This window comes from Pundamilia nyererei, unplaced genomic scaffold (genome assembly GCF_000239375.1).
Source record: "Pundamilia nyererei isolate P.nyererei 1_Seehausen unplaced genomic scaffold, PunNye1.0 scaffold00063, whole genome shotgun sequence".
Taxonomy (NCBI): Eukaryota; Metazoa; Chordata; class Actinopteri; order Cichliformes; family Cichlidae; genus Pundamilia; species Pundamilia nyererei.
Window position 1 is genome coordinate 1,340,471 of NW_005187464.1, and position 19,864 is coordinate 1,360,334.

The 19,864-nt window shown below is 41.0% G+C and overlaps 1 protein-coding gene across 3 annotated transcripts; it reads left to right on the forward strand.

The window, feature by feature from the left end:
* The first annotated feature begins 2,610 nt into the window (after positions 1-2,610).
* cabp1b (calcium binding protein 1b) lies at positions 2,611-19,463 on the forward strand. Of its 3 annotated transcripts, none has more exons than XM_005735257.1 (8): positions 2,611-3,651; positions 12,791-12,958; positions 13,839-13,869; positions 13,975-14,118; positions 14,756-14,865; positions 14,961-15,035; positions 15,149-15,221; positions 17,315-19,463. In XM_005735257.1, the coding sequence occupies exons 1-8, from the start codon at positions 2,941-2,943 to the stop codon at positions 17,338-17,340; spliced, it is 1,338 nt and encodes a 445-aa protein (XP_005735314.1). In that variant the 5' UTR covers positions 2,611-2,940; the 3' UTR covers positions 17,341-19,463. The 3 variants fall into 3 exon arrangements, with proteins under 3 accessions (XP_005735314.1, XP_005735315.1, XP_005735316.1); XM_005735259.2 differs by lacking the exon at positions 2,611-3,651 and adding an exon at positions 9,537-10,239; XM_005735258.1 differs by lacking the exon at positions 12,791-12,958.
* Positions 19,464-19,864: the final 401 nt, after the last annotated feature.

Here is a 19,864-nt window from a genome sequence, read left to right on the forward strand (position 1 = left end):
TCCTCAGTTAAGGTCAATGATCATAATTCAACAGAAAGTGACTGGGCAAAAATAGCATCCACGGGTGAGTTTAAAGGTCTTGATGATCCCGATCACTTTTGAGAAAATATTCCTGAATTGATGAGAAAAAAGTTGAAATTTTTGGAAAGTTTGAGTCCCGTTACATCTTCAACTAACACAGCATTTCACAAATAGATCATCACACCAACAGTCAAACATGGTAGTGATAGTGTGATGATCTGGGGACGATCTGTTGTACAGCAATTGGTTGAAACATGAATTCTGATCTGTACCAGAAAATCATGAAGGAGGATGTTCGGCCATCATTCATACCCTGAAGCTCAAGCACACTTGAGTTATGCAGCAAGAAAATGAGCAAAAACATGCAAGCAAGTCTGCCTCTTTAAAAAGAAAGCTAAAATAACAAAATGAAGATTTTGGAGCGGCCTAGTCAAAGTGCAGACTTAAATCCAATTGAGATGCTTTGGAATGATCTTAAACCGGCCATTCATGGTCGAAAACCCTCCAATGTGCCTGAATTAAAACAGTTCTGCAAAGAAGAGTGATCCAAATTTCCTCCACAGTCACATGAAAGACTATTCACCAGTCATCACAAACACTTGATTGCAGTTCTTGCTTTTGGGATAGCTTTTTAATATGTGAAAACAAAGAACATGGGAAAAATACTTTTTGACTGCACTGTGCATCTCAATCTTAATGTTCATTTAATTTAACTATAAAGCTCCATAATAAGCCAAAAAATTAGCCTTAAAATGAGATTTATTTTGCAAAAGAGTGCTACACTGATGTACTTCCACCAGAAAATGATAGAATATTATGAATATTAGAATATTGTGAATATATATTATTATGAATTTGCAGTTTATGAACACAGGGCCGCAGCTGTGTGCACTGCAGCACTTGCCATGAAAGTTTGGTCATCTAACCCCTGTGAGAGTATATGCTGGACTCCACTGGGTTGGGTTGGGGGGGTATGTAAAAATAGAAAGTGACGTGCCCTCAAAAAGTCTAAAAAACACGTAATTTTGCTTTTATATAACTTCATCGATGTACTTAAAAAAAATTATTTTTTATTTGTGGTGTTGTCTCTGTTGCAATATGTGTTTATTTTTGTTTTTGTGCTGCACATCTTGCCCTCCTGTTTTGTACAATAAATGGGCCATATTGCAGCCTGAGGCCTGAATGTCCCCTGCTGCAGCTCAGTGTCTACAGAAGGGGAGAGCAAAAAAGAGCAGGAGGGGGTAAGATGAAAGCAACATGATTCACACCTCTTCCAGAAATGCTCTGATAGAAATGTTTCTAAAAGCTAAGCTCATACTTCAGAGTGTCATCTCACTAGACTAAAGATGCTGCTGATTTTTACAGAACGATACAATAATGGCTCAGCACACGGTGACATCGACCCACGCTTGCTAAGATGCACAGTTGAAACGAAAAGGTATCAGAGGAGTTAAAGCGAGCCCATGTTGAAGTGTGTGTGTGTCGGGGGGATGGTTGCAGCAGAGTGAAGACACTTTGCTTCTCCCCAGAGCTGTGGAGACAGGGACACAGATGTTGTAGAACAAAAATTCCCCTGAGAGAGTAGGGCAAAATCTCAGCTTTGCTCTGTGAGCACAGTTCGTGAGAGCCCGAGTGTCTAATTGGCTGCGTATATTAACATCATTACTTTTGCCCTGCATCCCCAGACATCTGCTGTGAGAATTATGACCCTGGATGTGCAGATGGGGCAAGACTGACGCTCTTATGTGCTTTTAATTTTATTTATTTATTTAATTAATTATTTTTGTTTTCACCATTTTTTTCATTTGAACTTTGCTGTTACTATTTTGAGTAACCCACAGTCAGATTTTCCATTATGCTGTTGACACCATCACACCCAGATTATGCAAGCATATTGTTTGTTTGTTTGTTGTTAGCAAGCGATGAAAATTGATTCACTGCATATGCATATTTATCTCCCCTACACATGTGCAGCCTATAGATAATTCACATTATAAAACATACATAAAATGTTAGTGAAAAAAAAGAGAAAATCCCAAGTTAACACCCTTTCGGTGTATTATTTTTCATAGCGAGATAGTAGAGATTTAACACCAGTCTTTTCCTAAATCTGCAAATTGATTTGAAGGATTGGAGAAAGAATCATTTAAGAATCACTTAAAGTATTTCCCCCCCAAAGCTGTCATTTTATTTGACCTTTTGTGACATCATGTTTTACTGTTGCTTTGTGTTGTATATCTCAAGGGTGATCAGCGTTAATTCCAAATTAAAAGTCCTTCTAACTCGTGAAGTGTTTGATAAAAGTTCCAGATTTGCAGGACACAGGGGATCTACCTTGCCCGTCCTTGAAAACAATGACCACCGTCCACTCGCGTTAATGTCACTGAAGCCACTTGTTAGTCCTGACTGCTGTCTGGTCTAATAACATTTCTCTGTCGATGTTTGTGATTTTGATACATCATCCACTGTATGTAAAACATGAACGTGAGCAGAAACGTCCAAGCGACTGCTCGTTAAAAAAAAAAAAAGGGGGGGAGGGAGGGGGCACAATTAATCGAGCTGCTCATTACGTCTGAAATTATGTGTAGTTACGTGGAGCGGAGTGAACTTGCTGCCGCATGTGACACGCGGCAGCGCAACACAGTGCTGTCATCCAAACTTAGCGGAGCCCCCGTGACTGACCGGCTAGCTGACAGAGCTCAACTTCTACATTTTTCTGCTGCCACTCTCTTGCTCAGGTGCTCCAACTTCCTCTCTGCGCTCTGTCAAGTGCTGATCGAGCGCGTGGATGTGGATTAAAGAGCGGGGTCCCACCGTCTGAGGCTGAACACCTGCAAGTGGTGGAGGACTGCCTTCTTTTCCTTTGCTTGACCTTCATCCTTCCTCAGCTTCACTTCGCCTGTCAAACGAGCGCGGACGATGAGCTCATCTCTTCCCAAAAGCGAGTCGACCACCTCTCTGCTTAGAACATCGGGGCCCCACCGCAGGTCTGCCCACGGGGATCGCGGTCCTCACGGTCACAGGAGCCAGCGCTCTCACCATAATCATCCCGCCGGAGCTGGAGGCAGCGAGGACGCGGTCTGGAGGGAAGACTGCGAGACCAGTGTGCGGAGACCTCTCTGCCAACCAAGACATGCCGACTCTCGACATTTAAGTGACCATCATCGGACGCCGAAAAGTCATACTCACCGGCAGCCGACCACCCTGGCTGATGATGAAGATGATGAAGAATACACTCAGGAGGATGTGGGGCACAGGATGAACAGGCATCAGAAACAGCACATCGGGTCCTCGAGATCCAAACAGTCTCATCATCATCATCATCATCATCACCACCACGACTCCACTCGAGGTGAGGTGCCTCCCGCTGTGCATCCGCAGGTCGGATCCAGACACGACAGGAGAACCTCACCAACCCCATCTTATCCAAAACACCAGGACGATGCAGCTTTCTTCTTCGAGTCCAGCGAGAGAGTCGTCACCGGGTCATCATCCAGCCTCAGCTCAGACCCACCTGCGACAACCGCACCTGTCCGGCCAGCGGCCAGCCGCAAAACCAAAAGACTAAACGCAGCATCCTCTGAGTATGACTCCAGTCTTCATCCAATAGTGAAATCAGTTTTTGGGCAGGTAAGGAGGTTTGTGGGGAGGGGAGAACATTTAAACTTCGAAAGTGTTCGAAAGTTGATCAAAGTGGGAAAAATTGAATGTCATAATTAATTTATAGATTGACCTTCTTTAAGTTTTCTAAATCTTTTTAAGTTAAATTAAACAATGTCTTGTTTCGACATGCAGAGTTTTGTTGTAGCATAATGCAAAGGGCAAAATATCAAGCTGTATTACTGCTCAGTAGCAGCATGAATAAAAAAAAAGCAGACTCATTAACCAGAAGAAACTGGAACACTCGTTTTTTTAATTTTTTTTTTTATTATTTGCACTAAAGAGAAAAACGTTGTTATTCCCCCACAAAGATCAAAATTGAGTCTATTTACAAAGTGATGCGGGTTGCTCACTTTGAGGTCCTTACTGGATTGCACTACTGGATCTTCATGTTCTGTGTGGACATCACATTCAGACCATCTCCATTCACAGATAAAAAAGAAAATGTTTTGAAAGTCCGTCCATCCATCCATCCAACCATCCATCCATCCATCCATCCATCCATCCATCCATCCATCCATCCATCCATCCGTCCATCCATTGTCTTTTTCTTATCCAATTCAGGGTCAAAGCAGATCTTTCAGTATAAAAGGACATAAATAAAACAATCCTAAATGAATAAAATAAATATTGCTCATTAGATATTCAGCTTTTTACTTGTGGGTTCCTGTTCGTTGCTGCAAAGGTTTGGTCCCTTAACTGCAGCATACATGCTTTTCATAAGAGCTGCTGAAATTCAGCAGCAGGTTTCACAGGTGAGATGAAGGTGAGGCTGGACTGACAGGGTGTCACCCGTTCTGGGCAGATTAAAAATGAATGCATCTTTTCAGTCCAAATCTGGCTCCTGTTTGTTTTGGGTATCCATTACTTTCACGCTCTCTGTAGTCTTTCATGCATCCCGATATGAATGCAGTCACTTTCATTGTTGCTGTCACCTGAGTGACAGCAGGGGGATCAGCTTACCCCCCTGTGTGGAAAATGTTTCAGTGATGAGAGCCCGTGTGTCTCACGCACACACACAACGGTAAGTGAAGCGTTTGTAGAGATATCATTCGTAACATTTGCCAATAACGTGGTGAGTGACAAATGCAGGCTGCATCACTTCACCACCTGTTCACTTCCAAATAAACTAGTTTTCTACAAAGGGTGCCAAATTCCTCCTGTTACTCAGACAGATCAGGAAGCTGCACATTAGATTTTTCAACCCCCTCCACCCCATCTTTTTTTCTCATTTCACTTAAAATCCTTCTTCATCATCTTTGGATGATAAAAAGCTAAAGAGGAGACAATTACCTCTCAGTGTGCTAATGTGTTCTAGAAATAACTCCTCAATCCAGGCCAGAGCTTCAATCAGTCTTAGGGGTTCCAGTGAGGCAAAATCCATCCAGCGGTGTGCTATATAAAGTCTCCAGAGCTGCTGATGTGCATAGAATAAGGAGATCTGATATTTTCTGCCTAGATCCCACATGGGAAAAATTCAGATTTTTGATTCAGGGGAACAGTGAGGAAGAATTACATTTGTGAAAGCTAGAAAAAGTATAAAAAGCTACAAATGTAATTTGAAAATGCAGGCTTACCAAACCAGCAAACCTACTGTAATTAATTCTGATTTTGGACGAAAATAATCAAATTCTCAAAGTGCTTTGTTTTGTGATATCGCCCGGAAGTTCAGTCATACCAAACACGGCCGTCAAAAGCTAAAATGAATTTGTGAGTGGACGCGAGCTAGTTGTGAGTCTGTGTGCATCAGTGTTTGTGTGAAGGAGCCAGCAAGCGAATGATGCATGTGTGAGGACAAAAAGTGAAGAAAGCTGAGAAGGCTTATGCAGGCATGCTTTCTTATTTATTTATTTCTTCTTTTGCACCTGCTCAGCGTCTTACCTAAGCTGTTTCATTTATTTGACAACACAATCGTCATAGTATGCCCTTTAGTACTTCTTAAATCGGGATGTAGCAGCTTGACACCGGGTCCAGCAATGAGGCATTAAACTCCCTGCAAACTCTTTCTTTTCATATTTTCTTATGTAACATCAAGATCTGCACACAATCCTAACAGAACACACTCGCTGCATGTAGAGAAGGCTAAAAATAGCCCAACAAGACCTGATTATGAGAGACTGGAGGAGGGCAGGGTGTTTTTTTCCTCTTTTTATTACTTTTTGTTTTGTCTTGGCAAAAATATTCAGGCTTCTGCAAGTGCGCTTCCTGATTGAGAAAGACGGTGAATGTTTTTTCAAGCCATCATCTTAAAATTCACATTTTAATACGTGAATCATGATGACTCACGATGACCACAGAGGCAAGTGTGGGGGTTAGAATAAGGACAAATGTGTTTTGCCGCTTGCATTTTGCGGATTGTTTGTTATAGGGAGATTGTGGCACTGTGATTCACTCAAATTTTCTATCCTTAGAGCATCCGTGCACCGTAATTAGCTCCCATTATCCCAGCACATTCTGGCCTTTGAACCATTCGGGTTTAAAAGGACACCTTGATCGAGGACAGAGCACTTTTACGTCCCAGTAGAAAATTTGTTTCTATTTTAAGAGCCCAACTACAGCTCTCGGTTTTTGTGACCTTGTTCTGCACACTCTCGCAGGAAATGTGGAAATGTAGTAGAGAACTGTTATTGAAAGATGTGTGATGAGAAATTATTATGAAGAGAAATCTCTTATTTTTTTTCTAAAATAATAGTTGAAGGATGTGCATTGACCAGCAGAGGGAGCAAGTATCATTTGTACCAAGGTTTTTGAGCTGCCAGTGTGCGGGTGAGGGAGAGAGGGGGTGGAGTGGGGGGAGAATGTCACATCAGGGAGCCAGGAGAAGCGAAAGGGCCGGAAAAGAAAGTGAAGGGAGCGGGGAGGAATCGCATAAATGAGGGGGACAAAGGATGTAAAATAGGAAGAGTGAGCGCCTTTACTGGCAGACCTGATGATTGTTATACCAGCAAACGCTCATCACCTCTCACTTCCTCGCTCCCACCTGAAAAGTCTAAAGACAATCTAAGGAAAAGGTCTTAAAACACAGATTAAGTCCACTTCCTGTTACTCGTCTTGTACTCGCACGCACTGATGTTTCCTTCTCTTCCTTTCCTTTTTCCTTTTTCCTTTTTTGACCTGGGTCATAGTGACGTCTGAGAGGGGATAAAAGGAGAGTGCCTACAGGGGGGGAAGAGCACAAATGAGTAAAATGAGGAGAAAGATCAGGGTGAAAATAAGAAGAACATATGCCTCCTTCATATCTAGAACATACAAAGCTATTTTTAGACATATGGTAGGTATATTTATATCTCCAAGAAGGAGGTAAACCCCTTTTTTGAGATGAGGATTAGAGGCCCGTGCACACACATGCACATGCTACATTATGAAGTGTGTGTGTGTGTGTGTGTGAGTGCATGTGTGCCCATGTGATGATGCTAAATATTGATGCAGACCTGAGGCTGAAAGGGAAAATCAGTGTGAGAGACTGCGAGACAGACTAGAAGGGATAAATGACTCAGAGGGAGAGAAAAAAAAATCAGCAATAACTGACATGCAATAAAAAGACACATGAATATTTTTCCCCTGCTGACACACTGGATGTTTAACTCCTCTCACATAAAAGCAGATGTTTGTAAGAAAAATACTTAAATACTGACTATAATCTGACTCCAATGAATGAATCAGCTGCAGGATAAAAACTGTGACGTCTCAACCCAAACACAAGAAGATGACGCAAGTGCGCACTGCGTGTCTTTTCACCGCTCGGATGTCCTTTGATGACGAACTCACAAACAAACCACATGAATTCTGTGGTCACAGTCTCCTTGTTTGTGTAATATTAACTCGGCGGCTTTAGAGGACAACGGCTGGTGAACTCATGTGAGCTTATTATTGCATCAGTCCCCTCCCTCACCCTCCTACTTCTCTCAGCTCATTTAACACAGCTGATGGCCGAGGATGGATGAAACAGGATTATGTTTGACCTCAAATCTCAAATAAATCGCAAAGGAAACGATTAATATTCCTGTTTGATTTAGATTCCTGCCTTGTGCGCGTATGTAGACTCTTGAGAAATGGTCACCCCATAACCATCTGATACTAATATCAACGAAAGTAAATGACATGCTTCTTAGTGGGTAAAGTATCCGAGAGTGAGTATGATGGAAAAGGGAAAGGATACAGCAAAAAGAGAGAGAGAGGGATGGATCTCATGCCCGTGCACACTACGGTGTGACATTATAAGAGCTGACGGCTCCTGTGTCTGACGTCTGATGTGTTCTGAAGTTCACAATGAGCCTGTGATGAGAGGCTGGATGAATCACCCAAGGAACAACGCAGAGGAGCCGCTCAGATATTGAATGGGAGTTAGATGTGAAGCAACTTGGGCGTGAATGTGTTTATTAGAACATCAGTGAATAGACAAGGTCGGACAGGAGGGGGAAATATTGATGCACGTCAGTGCCGCAGCGAATGACTGTTAAGTTACCACTAGGTGGATGTTTATGACAGAAAGAAGAACTTTTCCTGCATAAAATGACGACTACCAAAATCCTAAAAGCTTCTCCTCAGTTTTCTTTTTAAACATTACCAACATAATTAGATTTTCTATCAAACAACAGCTTGGTTGTAAGAAATAATCATTCATTTTATCATATGCAAAAAACCCAAACTGGTCATAAATAATAAATGTTTAAGGCAGAACTTGTTTACATACCTTAAAATATGCCTCAGAGGGAAGGGCTTTTACTTAAGAGGGACATGTCAATAAGAACATGTCTGAATTCTCACTTAAAACTCCTGCAATAAACACGCTGTGCATTTTAAAGTCATGCAATATATGTACAGTATGTATCACCAAATCACAACAATAGTCCCTTTAAGGCACTTTATATTTTAAGGTAAAGACGCTACAAAAAATAGAGGACACACTAACAATTAGATGGCCCCCCTAAGCACTTGGTGACAGTGGGAAGGAATAACTCCCTTTTAAGAGGTAGACACCTCCGGCAGAACCAGGCTCAGGGAGGGACAGCCATCTCCCGTGAGCTGTTAGGGGTGAGGGGAGGAAGACGGGACAAAAGAAACACTGTGGAAGAGAACCAGAGGTCAATAATAACTAACGAGTAAATGCAAAATGGTATGGAAACACATATAGTGAGACAAAATGAAATGAGTGAATTAACTTTAAGCTCATATTTTTGTTTGTTAAGTTTTTATTGCACCCTGGAATAAAAGGTACAGCATTTACTTTAAATGTGAAGCCCAGTAGGACAAAGTGTTGATCAGTCAATTAGCCCACATTTGCATTTGCATGCATTATCCTTTTCACTACTGTTTTTACAGAGGCTTCATTTTTAGAAAGCCACATTTTTGGTCATTGTGCCTGACAACAAATGTATGCTTGTGTGTGTGTGTGTGTGCGCGTAAGATAGGCTGAGAGAGAGCATTTATTTTCCGTCTGTGTGTGTTTGCATTTGCACACACTGATTTGAATCCTCCAGCGCGGTGGTTCAGAATCCATGTGTCATTTCTTGCACATTTTAGCTTTGATCTGAATCCGAGCCCTTCAAGCTTAACGTGACTTTGTGATGCTTCTACGTCTTTGTGTGTATGCGTGTGGTCGACACATACAGGGAGAGGGAGAGAGAGCAGGGATGGATGCTGGGGGTAGAGTGGTGGGAATAGGGGGGAAGAGAGAGCGTGTGTTATATTTTTAGCTCCACAGCCCCACATCCAAGAGTGTCTAATCGAGCGTGTGTACGAGTGAGAGAGAGAGAGGGAGAGAGAGAGAGAGATGTGTCTGTGTGTGCATGTGTGCATGTTTGGATTAGTGTCTCCAGCATCTTGCTCAGGGGAAGGTAATATGCTTGTCCGAACGAGCTTCTTCTGTCACATTCGTATAGATGGTTTAGAACTGTGGGGTGAGCAGGACTTGGGGGAGCAATTGAGGGGGAAAAGAGCATGAGACAGACTGACGGACAGAGAGAGAAGAGAGAGAGAGGGAGAGAGATAACAGAGACAGAGAGAGAAGAGAGAAAGGGTAGAGGGAGGGAAGACACAGTAGGAGAGAGGATAGAATGAATAAGCAGTCTTTCTTTTCTACTTCTGGCATTTGCATCTCGAGCTGATTACATGCATGCTTCCTCTCTTTCGCGCATCTTTGTGTTTTTTCTGACCTGTCCGTCATTCTTGTTTACATATTTCCCTCCCTTTGTCTCAGTGTCCCTCCCCCTCGTTCCAGTGTCCTTGCCTCCAGGTCCTCCCTGCACACTCCTCTCCGTCCTATTCCCCTCGTACCTCCTATTATATCCCTGCTCTTCTCCCTGCCTTCTCCCAAATGTCTTCCTTTATTAGTCAATGACCCACTGAACCCTCTTTCGCTTTCTAATCACTCTTATTTCCATGCATGCCTGGAAACACTTGCAAACACACATGCATACACGTGCACTTACATGCAGGCTCACTAACACAGCCACAGTTAGAGAGAAAACATAAGACAGGAAGATTTTTTTTTTTTTTGGTTTGTTTGTTTTTGCAATGGGCAACTCTGTAAAGTCGCTTAAAATTTTCACCAAGAAGGTAAGGTCCGCTTTGAGGTTTTTCATTCTCCTTGAATCTCCTCCTTCCTGGTGCATGTTTTTCTAATGGTTTGTCCCCAACCTGACCGATGGCTATTTGACTGGATCTGCACTGACTGAGCTGGCGTACTGTTAGATATTTTACATTCAGGCTGTGTGGAGAATAACAGCAGAATAATTTAAGATTAAAGCTCGTCTCTTATGTACTTTTAGCCAAGTCAGGAGCTTTTAGTTTTGATCTTTAAAACTCAGTCTGCATTTACACGTTGACATTTTTAAGGACTTCAGAAAGATTTCTCTTTCCTTATCAGTGCATGTATTCACATAGAGGTTCAAGGGGCTGGTCAGTCCTCTCGGTTGACCTGTCGACTGCATCTGTGAATTAGGATCACATCACTTAAGGTCAGTCAGGCTGCACACCACCTTATCACCCAGGTGAAGATGCTACCTTGTTGAACAGCACCTGCAGGATGCGATCAGGCAGTGGAAATGTTGCAAACAGGTGTGCTGTTTTCACTGGCTCAGAGTCTTTGGGCTTATTAATACATCTAATTTTGGATTACATCTTTCACGTATCAGCGTATGCTTGAATAGACCGTCAGTGTAGCAGGGAGACAGACCCACGAATAGAATTTCCTTTATTGCGCCAGCTGCACATCCTTGAGGAAGAACAATATGACAAGCAACTGTTGATGCCATCTGTGCAAAAATTGGTTGGAGTGCTGAAGAAGTTCTTGCTTGACTTCAGCGTTTCTTTGACAACCTCTCAGATTTTTCTTTGGTCTTGTATGTGCGTGTGTGTGCGTGTGTACGTGTATTTTCTTTTTTAGTTATATAAAAGCTAGCGCATGTGTTCATAGTACTTTTCTGGCACGATATAGCCACAGACAGCCCCGCTCCATGCATCACTTGGTCAGATTACCCAGTGGGCATCCGCTCCTGTGGTGAAAACTGTAGGAATGCACGAACTGGCAGGACGACTGGCATGGTAACAGATGGAGTGTGAAGGTCATTTGTAGAGCGCATAATAGTGTGTGTTTGTGCATATTGCACAAGCATGCATATTAATTTTTCATTGCATATGCATGCAGATGTCTTGTGCTGACAGTATAAAGCATCTGAACGTTGTACAAATTCATGTCAGAAAGATTTAAAACAACAGCAAAATGGTCCGCTGGTAACTCGTTGTGATATAACGTCTACTTCTCTACCTTTTAGCTTTAAATTCCTGCATTGAGTTGGATGTTAAAGTGCAGTAATTCAAAACTAGATCAATGTGACATGTTTTATAAGAGATATTAGTGCATTAAAATTAGTTAATCTCATCTTGACCAAAATGCACATTAGACTCTGTTTTTTAAATAGCAATCTGAGCTGTGTTGGTCTGCAGCTGGACCTTCTGGACCTTATTTGGCTTAGAAAAACTGTTTTAATTAACTTGTAGCCCTCTCGGTAATCACAATGACTGATGTGAGAGAACAACATTCGCCCCCTGGTCGATTGGCTAATTGGTGATTATAATTAAATGGCTGGCTGAACGTCAGCATCACCTTCAGGAAAACTGTTTTATAATGTGCACAACCCCCCCAAAAACAAAACAAAAAAACAGAAAACTAGCCACTTCTGGGTAATTTTAAGTAACAATCCCAGCAATAGTGCTGTAGCTGACTTGCATGGACTCACTATAACACTCTAAATGCCCTTATTTGACCTCGTGCTGAACTAAAAGAAAACCGTACTACTGCTTACAGATTTGCAATCTAAAAATAAATTGTGTCAGTCCAAAGCACAAACACTCTTGTAGAAAAAAAATATTAAGAAATTCTTTGATTTTAGTAGAGCTTAGGTCTTATTTTGTTAGTTCTGGCCATTGCTTAGATAATATTGCACCCTCCATTTTCTGTGATAAGATCTGGGGAGCAATCATACAACTGCTTTCTACTACTATTATTATTATTATTACAATTCATCCCTGTAGAGCAAAAAAACTGATATCAGAGTTAAGTGTGACCAGTGTGTGGAGTTGGACTTGTTGTTTCCCCACATCGCAGCAATTGTGGTGAGTGCAGTGTTATCGTAATCACTGGAAACAATGGCCAAAGCTACTCAAGTCAAACCACATTGTGTAATGAATCAAAATGATCACAATAACCTGTGAGGACCATTAAAAAATGATAGGCACTATTTACATTAGGCTATTGCTTTGTGACATGAAAAGAGGCCTGCATCCTGCTCTGCAGTGTTCTGCTGTGCAGGATGGTTTTTGCCAGATGGATTTATACGTAGATGGCATCAGTTGCTCTGTCACTATATTTTACACCCACTTATCTGTCACTGAGATCCTTTCCTCTGTCATGACTCACCTGACTCCACACTTTCCAATGACTGACAGACATATGTCTGTCATCTATGATCCTCCTCTGAACCCTCCCTCCTTCCCATCTCCATGTTGGCTCCTTGTTGAAACAATACCTCAACAAACTGAGTCACACTCTCTACCCCTGTCTTTGCCTCTTCATCCATATCCGGCTACCCACCGGATGCTTCTTCAGGACCAGAAGAAGAACTACAAAGCAGTGCAATCCTGTGAGGAGGGGGGATCTGGGGGGGCCTATCTTGAGCCACTAGTAGCCCTGGCCCAGAATGGAGCCAACATGCACAACATACTGGGGCCTGCATGCATCTTTCTACGCAAGGGCTTCGCTGAGAGCCGGCAGGCTGTACGTAAGTCCAGAAAATATCATGTGCATGCATGCCAAGAGAGATTATAGCACACAATGCAGTACACGCACAACAACCAAATCCCATGTGTGTAGCAATCACCTTCTACTGTAATGTCAGCACTTCCTGCATGTATTGAAGAGTGGTCGGGCTTAGAAGATGGGGTTTTTTTGTTGGATAATTTAAGTTGAATGCTGAAAGGGCATGTGAGCATCTGTTATGCATGAGGATGGATGCATTTTGTAGCTGGATGGAGGATTATTAGGACAGGTTATGGCAGCGGCAGAAATGCTACTCACATGGTGATTATTTCTCTTCATCTATTTCCAGCAGCTGACAACACGACTCAAGGTCTTGTTATTAAAGCCAGGAGCAATGCTGAAATCCTCAGTGCGGACGACTCTTCTGATGATGAGCTCTCATATGGGACTTCTTAAAGGATACAGTGGTCGAGACTAGTTATTCTAATTCAATGGACTGACACATATTATTTTGTATTAACATCTTCCTTTAGTCTCTGTATTTACCCTAAATACTAACAATTTTCACTCATTGCGCACACATTCGTTCTAAAGACACAGTAAATGGTTCTGATTCTTTTCTGCTGCAACAAAGGCCATACATTTTGTTTCTGGTATTTCACTTTGATCCCACTGCCTAATTATAAATAGAAGACTCAATGTTTTATTAACTGTGTGATCCCACTAATAATTTCTTTCTCTCTATAGCTGGAGTGAAAACTGAAAGCTCGTGGCACTCTGTGGCACTGTGGTTGCCAATTTACTTTTTTACAGTGTCATTTTGTATGCTGGGAATTGGCCTGATTTTTTAAGATATCAGCAGTATTTGGGTACTAACTTGCAATATGATCCTCCACAGGATCGAGAGCTGAGGCCAGAAGAAATGGATGGTATGCTATGTTGTTAGTAAAAAATAAAGAGTGAATTTTACAGTATTCTGAAGTAGTTTTCAACACATCTTTGTCACATTTACACTTAATTTCATTTGGTCTCAGAGCTGCGCGAGGCCTTCAAGGAGTTTGACAAAGACAAAGATGGGTTCATTGGCTGTAAAGACCTGGGGAACTGCATGAGAACTATGGGATACATGCCAACAGAGATGGAGCTAATAGAACTGAGCCAGCAGATCAACATGAACTGTAAGTTAGAAGTGTGCCTGTGTGCTTGATTCATTGCCAAATATGCATAAAAATTGAAAGAGAGATTTCTCCCTAATATGCATTCACTTCTTTTATCCTGTAGCGCTGCTTATCCATCTAGATTGTTCTGATAAGAGCCGCCCAGTTTTGGAGAGATTGGCTGTAGAGATATCAGTCTTCTCTTTTATGTAAAGGAACCAAATGCACTTACCTTATGGTGGATGCAAACTGAACGTGACACTCAGCTTGTGTGTTCTGGCTACAAGATTTGCACAGCCACAACCGGATTACCCAAACCTTTATTTGGAAGTTTAAAAGGTTGCCATTTGACATCCTAGTGTTCTTCACAAAAAGAATCAGGACATTTTAACTCATGAAATTCCCACTTCCTTGGTCTCTGGTCATCACTACATATTGCCATCTAATACCGCTATATTAAAGGTAAAATAAGCAGCTTTACGGCCAATCAGAACATTGAAGATTGATAAATAGTGCTAGCTGCCAGGATTTTGGGGTAAACTGACCCTTTAAAATTTGAGTTTACTCTTCACCATTACTATTCATATGATAATGTTGAAATGAAGAAAACAAAATTCTGCCAGTTTTTGCTCATAAAAGCTGACATTTTATCCGTCAGTGGGAGGACATGTTGACTTTGAAGACTTTGTTGAACTCATGGGGCCCAAACTTCTGGCTGAAACAGCAGACATGATAGGGGTGAAGGAGCTGAGGGATGCCTTCAAAGAGGTAAGGAAAGGCGGGATTTTTTTCAATGCTATATTTTCATTTAATACCAATAAATATTTTTTGTTTTTAGTAATGTGTTTATTTCCCATTTTCAGTTCGACACTAATGGTGACGGCGAGATTAGCACTGCAGAACTCAGAGAGGCCATGAAAAAACTTCTGGGACAGCAGGTACAGAGCTGCTCTCGTGCCTGTAGCTTTCCATCCATCACTGTCCAGCCTGTCTGCTTTTAAACCTTTGTGCCACAGAAGCTCACACTGTCACACCAACCTGACTTTTCTAGGTTGGACACAGAGAACTGGAGGAAATACTGCGAGACATCGACATCAACGGAGATGGACGTGTAGACTTTGAAGGTAGAAAATACTGTGAAGTATGTCTGTGAACACAGTATAACCTTTTTTTCTGCTTTTGTCCTTCTCTCTCAACCTTCAGTCTATCTCTGAAACACACACGCACACAGCTATTTCACATATAAGCAAAATCCCACTATGTGTCTGCCTTATATACCAATACCATGCTGAGAGTGAGGTGAGGGGATGAAGCAGTAGGTCTGTCTCATATAATCTCCTTGCCAAAGGTTTATGTCACCTCATAGATTACCCACAGAGAGAAAGATGTATACAGCAGGATGCCGGGGATGAAAATTTAAGGCTGTTTTGCTGTTCTCAGCAGTGTTACTAAACTTAGAGATACATAATTTCAGGTTTTTGGGTGAAGATCAGAAAAGAACGTACAAGAAGATGTGAGGCAGGAGAGAACCATCAGGTTGCTAATGAGGCTGACGAGAGAATAAATATGAATACTCAGCACTTGGTTATGCGCTCGAGTGCCTCGGTAATTGTTTTAAAGCTAAAAATAGATATGGAAGCAAATATAATTGGGTAGAAAAAGAAATGAGGTTTAGAAATTGCTCTCATAGACGGTATGAATTGGGGTCTACTCAGATCTACTTGAAACCTCAAGTTCAGCTCTGTTTTAGGATCCTGTAGTATTAGTATGTATCCAGTACTTATTTAATATCGTGTGCATGCAAGTGGATCAGCGATTATGACTTTTATAAGCCCTGGTAACACCTGCAGACTGATTCAACCTGATGTGTAGTTTTGCTTTTTGATATCTTTATTAAACTTTAATTGATTTTTTTGTCTTTTACTGGGAACTTTCTAGCTTTTTTTTTTTAAAGCTTTTTTATATAGCACAGCAAACTGATATCAAGGGTAAATGTGACGTGTACTGGACACAAACACAAAGCTCAGAGAGGCAGAACTCTAATAAACAAGGACTTATTTTGGCTGTTGCAAAGTGCCAAACAAGTCGAAACGCAAGAAAAAATAAATACCATGTGATAACACACAACTCGGCAAAGGAAAGGGGACACAGGACTATTTATATACACAAGGCTAATCACGGAGCTGGGCAACAGCCACAGTAAAACACGGACACACAGAACGTGCATACCTGACTAATAACTCCACAAATAACAAAAAGCTGGAGGCTTATCACACTTTAAAATAAATGAAAAATCAAAACCTAAACCATAACTACACGTAAGAACCAAACGGAGATCAGGGAATAAATCTGGAGACATAACAAATACTGTCTGTTTAGTTGCTTAACGCTCCATCATCTCAGTGTTGTGGCTAGCATTTGACGCTTTACCACTGAAAACAGCTACCTGCTGCATCTGGAAACAATGCTACTGGAGATGTGAGAGTGGCTCACAGCAGTTTGTTATTCCATAAAGACAACATCTAAAGGTATCACCTGTATACACCAGTTTTGACACCTCAGTATATATCAATAAAGACATATCTTGTAAAGAAGGTCATGAAATATACAAGAAACCACTCAGTTAAAAAAAAAGACCTTCAAGGGTTCCTCTCATTCAGCTTTTAGAGGAAGAAAAATCAAAGTGCTAGTCTGTGTAGCCAAAACAATGAGCTAAAAAGCACAGAAATGCTAAACATAGCTGTATGAAATCCAGTGATCATTATCTTGTTTGAGCCCAAAATTTACCCAACTATCTTCAGACTAACATATTATTAGCCCCATGACATCATCAGTACAAAATAAAGGGCAAAAACCGAGTTTCTCTTAAACTCATGAGCCGATGTGTCATTGACTATTTAACTTGCACATTTTCTTTGTTGACAGAGATAGATTGGCAGTAATAATACCCAAGTTAATGCATGGCCTAGAGATCAAGTCATGCTCATTTAGCAGCACACGATCTCTGGCGATATCATTAAGACATTTTTTTTGGAAGCAATATAAATATATTCAGCACTTTGAAGCAAATACAGGCTTTCTCATATTCTGCTGCTACTGAGCAAGGTCAGCTTGTGCTCCAGTATCTCCAACAACCATACCGTAGTTCTGCTCCGTTTTGGCCACCACAGGAGGTCCCTGCACTGTGTGAATAATCTCTCCTTTGTTTAATTTTCAGAATTTGTGCGGATGATGTCTCGGTGAGTTCCTGGCTGAGAGCTAAAACGACAGCCTGGATTCTCTGTTGGGTTTTGGAGGAAAAGAAGTGCAAGTAGCACAGAATACTGATGAAGCTTGAACTTCTGAATCTGTCAATGAAGAAGACAGCAAAAAAAACAAAACAAGAAAACATATCAAACCCTGCCCTGAAACTGCCACGCTGAAGCACAAATGCTGACGACTACAGTCGGGAGCAACACTGTTAAGAATAATATGCTGCTGCTGTTTCCAAGAGCATAAACAAAACCAATAGCTGCATTTCTGACTTTTGCAAAGTAGTTTTTACAAACGTATTTTCCTTTAACGACAACATTTCTAATGTTGATGTGCTTTTTTCTCCTGACTCAATGGGTGAAGCTGTTTTGCTCACCTACAAACTACATACTATTACACTTTAATAATTGTAGCAATTAAGAAGAAGCAGCAGTATGCCAGCAAACACCCGAACTCATACAGCACATTCCTTTTTTTAATGCCGAGCGTATCTGAAGCACAAATACAAATGGCAATATAGAAACATGTTACGTGACCCCTGTCAAGCAGCGTGTTTGTGTTTTGTGCATACTGTTGTTTCTTTCCACCTTATGCTGTACATGTGTTATGTCACTGGAGACTATCGTGACCCAGTATTTGTTCGGTATATGTTATGTAGCACCGATACAGTTCTCATGACTTTAATAACATTATACCTATTTTACTGTGATATATAGACTATACATATATATTTATGTGTGTGTCATTGCCACTGTGCATAAGACTGACGGACTCTTTCAACTGCAACTTGCTAATCTTGAAGATAGGCCTTACTTTTTATACATATGCTGTGTTTTGCTATTTCTGAATTACTTCCGCGAGTATATTCAGAATACACAAAACATGTTTTGACACTGAGAAATCATCCACGCCTGACTGTGCAAGCGTGGCATCAACAAAGAGGTAAATTATAGGTGGTAAAGAGATGGGGTTAGTGCTTTTATTATCATCAGCGAGCTTTGATAATTTTGAGTTTCTTTGTGAGTTTTGCTGAGTGAACAAAATATTTGTGAAGTTAAAAAAAATCTCACTTGGTGCAACATTTACACTTTTACCTTTAATACCTCAAAATCAGTCAAACGACCAACCTCACTCTCGAACTCCCTCCTGGCACACTCTCCCTCACTCTTTAATACACTGCACGGACAAAGCTATTGGGCCACCTATACACTACACCTAAATCCCATTTCTTAATTCCCACTCTAACTCTGTTTGAAATGCTGACTATAAGTGATAGGTAATTTTGCTACAGTGTTACAAAGTCAAATGATAAATTTAACTGAATCTAATTGAATTAAATGCACTTGATTGGCATATATTTAGATTATACAAAATATATTTTCTTTAATAATGACTTATTTGAATAAATTAACCTTTGATTTTATATAGTTCAGTTGCACTTTGCTCAAAATTATTGTTTCCTGTTTATGAGGGTGAAGAATCATTTTTTGTGTGTGATTGGTCGCGATCTCTATTCCACTTCAACCCAAAGGTGTTTGTCGGGGTTGAGGTCAGAGCTCTGCAAGTTCTCCCACACCAGCTATGCCTTTATGGACCTTGCTTCGAGTACATTGATGCTGGAACAAAAAAAAGGGGGCCTTACCCAAACGGTCCCCACTACGTTGGAGAATTGTCTAATATGTCTTGTTAAGGTGAAGCTATGGGCGGTCCAATATTTTTGTCCATGTAGTGTACCAGCTTCCTTACCATCATTATTATTTCCAAGGAAGCAGTGGAAGCTTCTTTATGGTAAAATAAAAAGCCAAAGAAAGTTTACAAACATTATTTGTGAGTCTAATCCAGTTTGGTAAGTAGATGCAATATTTTTCAGAAATTTGATGCACTGAATTACCTTTTCAAAACGACTGCGTGAAATGCGCTTTAGCTGTTAGGACAGCTAAATTATTTGTAGACTGTTCATGAATGGATGTGAGGGTATATGCATGCTGTTTAAAAAAAGAAGAAGAAAGAGTTGTGATTTTACTTGTTTTAACTGTGTGAAACTATGCATGCTAATAAACTACTGCAACTTGTAGCAGAATCTAAAAGAAATAAAGATTTTTATTCCAAATTGAGATTAGGCCATGTGTGAATGTGTGTTTCTTCTTAACCTCGAACACTGTGATGGGGATGTTTCCTTTCTTTCTTTTGACTGGAGTCGTGTCACAGAATTCACATTTTTATTGGACAATAAGATTCTTGTTTAAAGCAACTTTGAAAATATTGAGACTTGACTCTCATCAGACCTAGTGTAGTATTTGCACTCCATACTAGCATCTGCTCACATCTTCACATAACAAAAAAGAAACCCTTGTTGGATGCCTCATTATCTTTCACTTCCACCCACTGCTTCCGGACTCTAGAGAAACCAAAAAGGGACATGTCTCCTCTTATGTGGAGTTTATTCAGAAGCAGAGACTGGAGGATATGTGCAAAATAGCTCCTTTATACAAATAGTCAGAGTCAACAGATAAAT

Excerpts from the sequence above, each read along its gene's own strand:
- cabp1b (XM_005735257.1), top strand. The coding sequence starts at position 2,941 with ATGAGCTCATCTCTTCCCAAAAGCGAGTCGACCACCTCTCTGCTTAGA. Across the intron at positions 12,959-13,838 it reads TCGCTGAGAGCCGGCAGGCT|GATCGAGAGCTGAGGCCAGA; the intron begins GTACGTAAGTCC and ends GATCCTCCACAG. Across the intron at positions 14,119-14,755 it reads CCAGCAGATCAACATGAACT|TGGGAGGACATGTTGACTTT; the intron begins GTAAGTTAGAAG and ends TTTATCCGTCAG.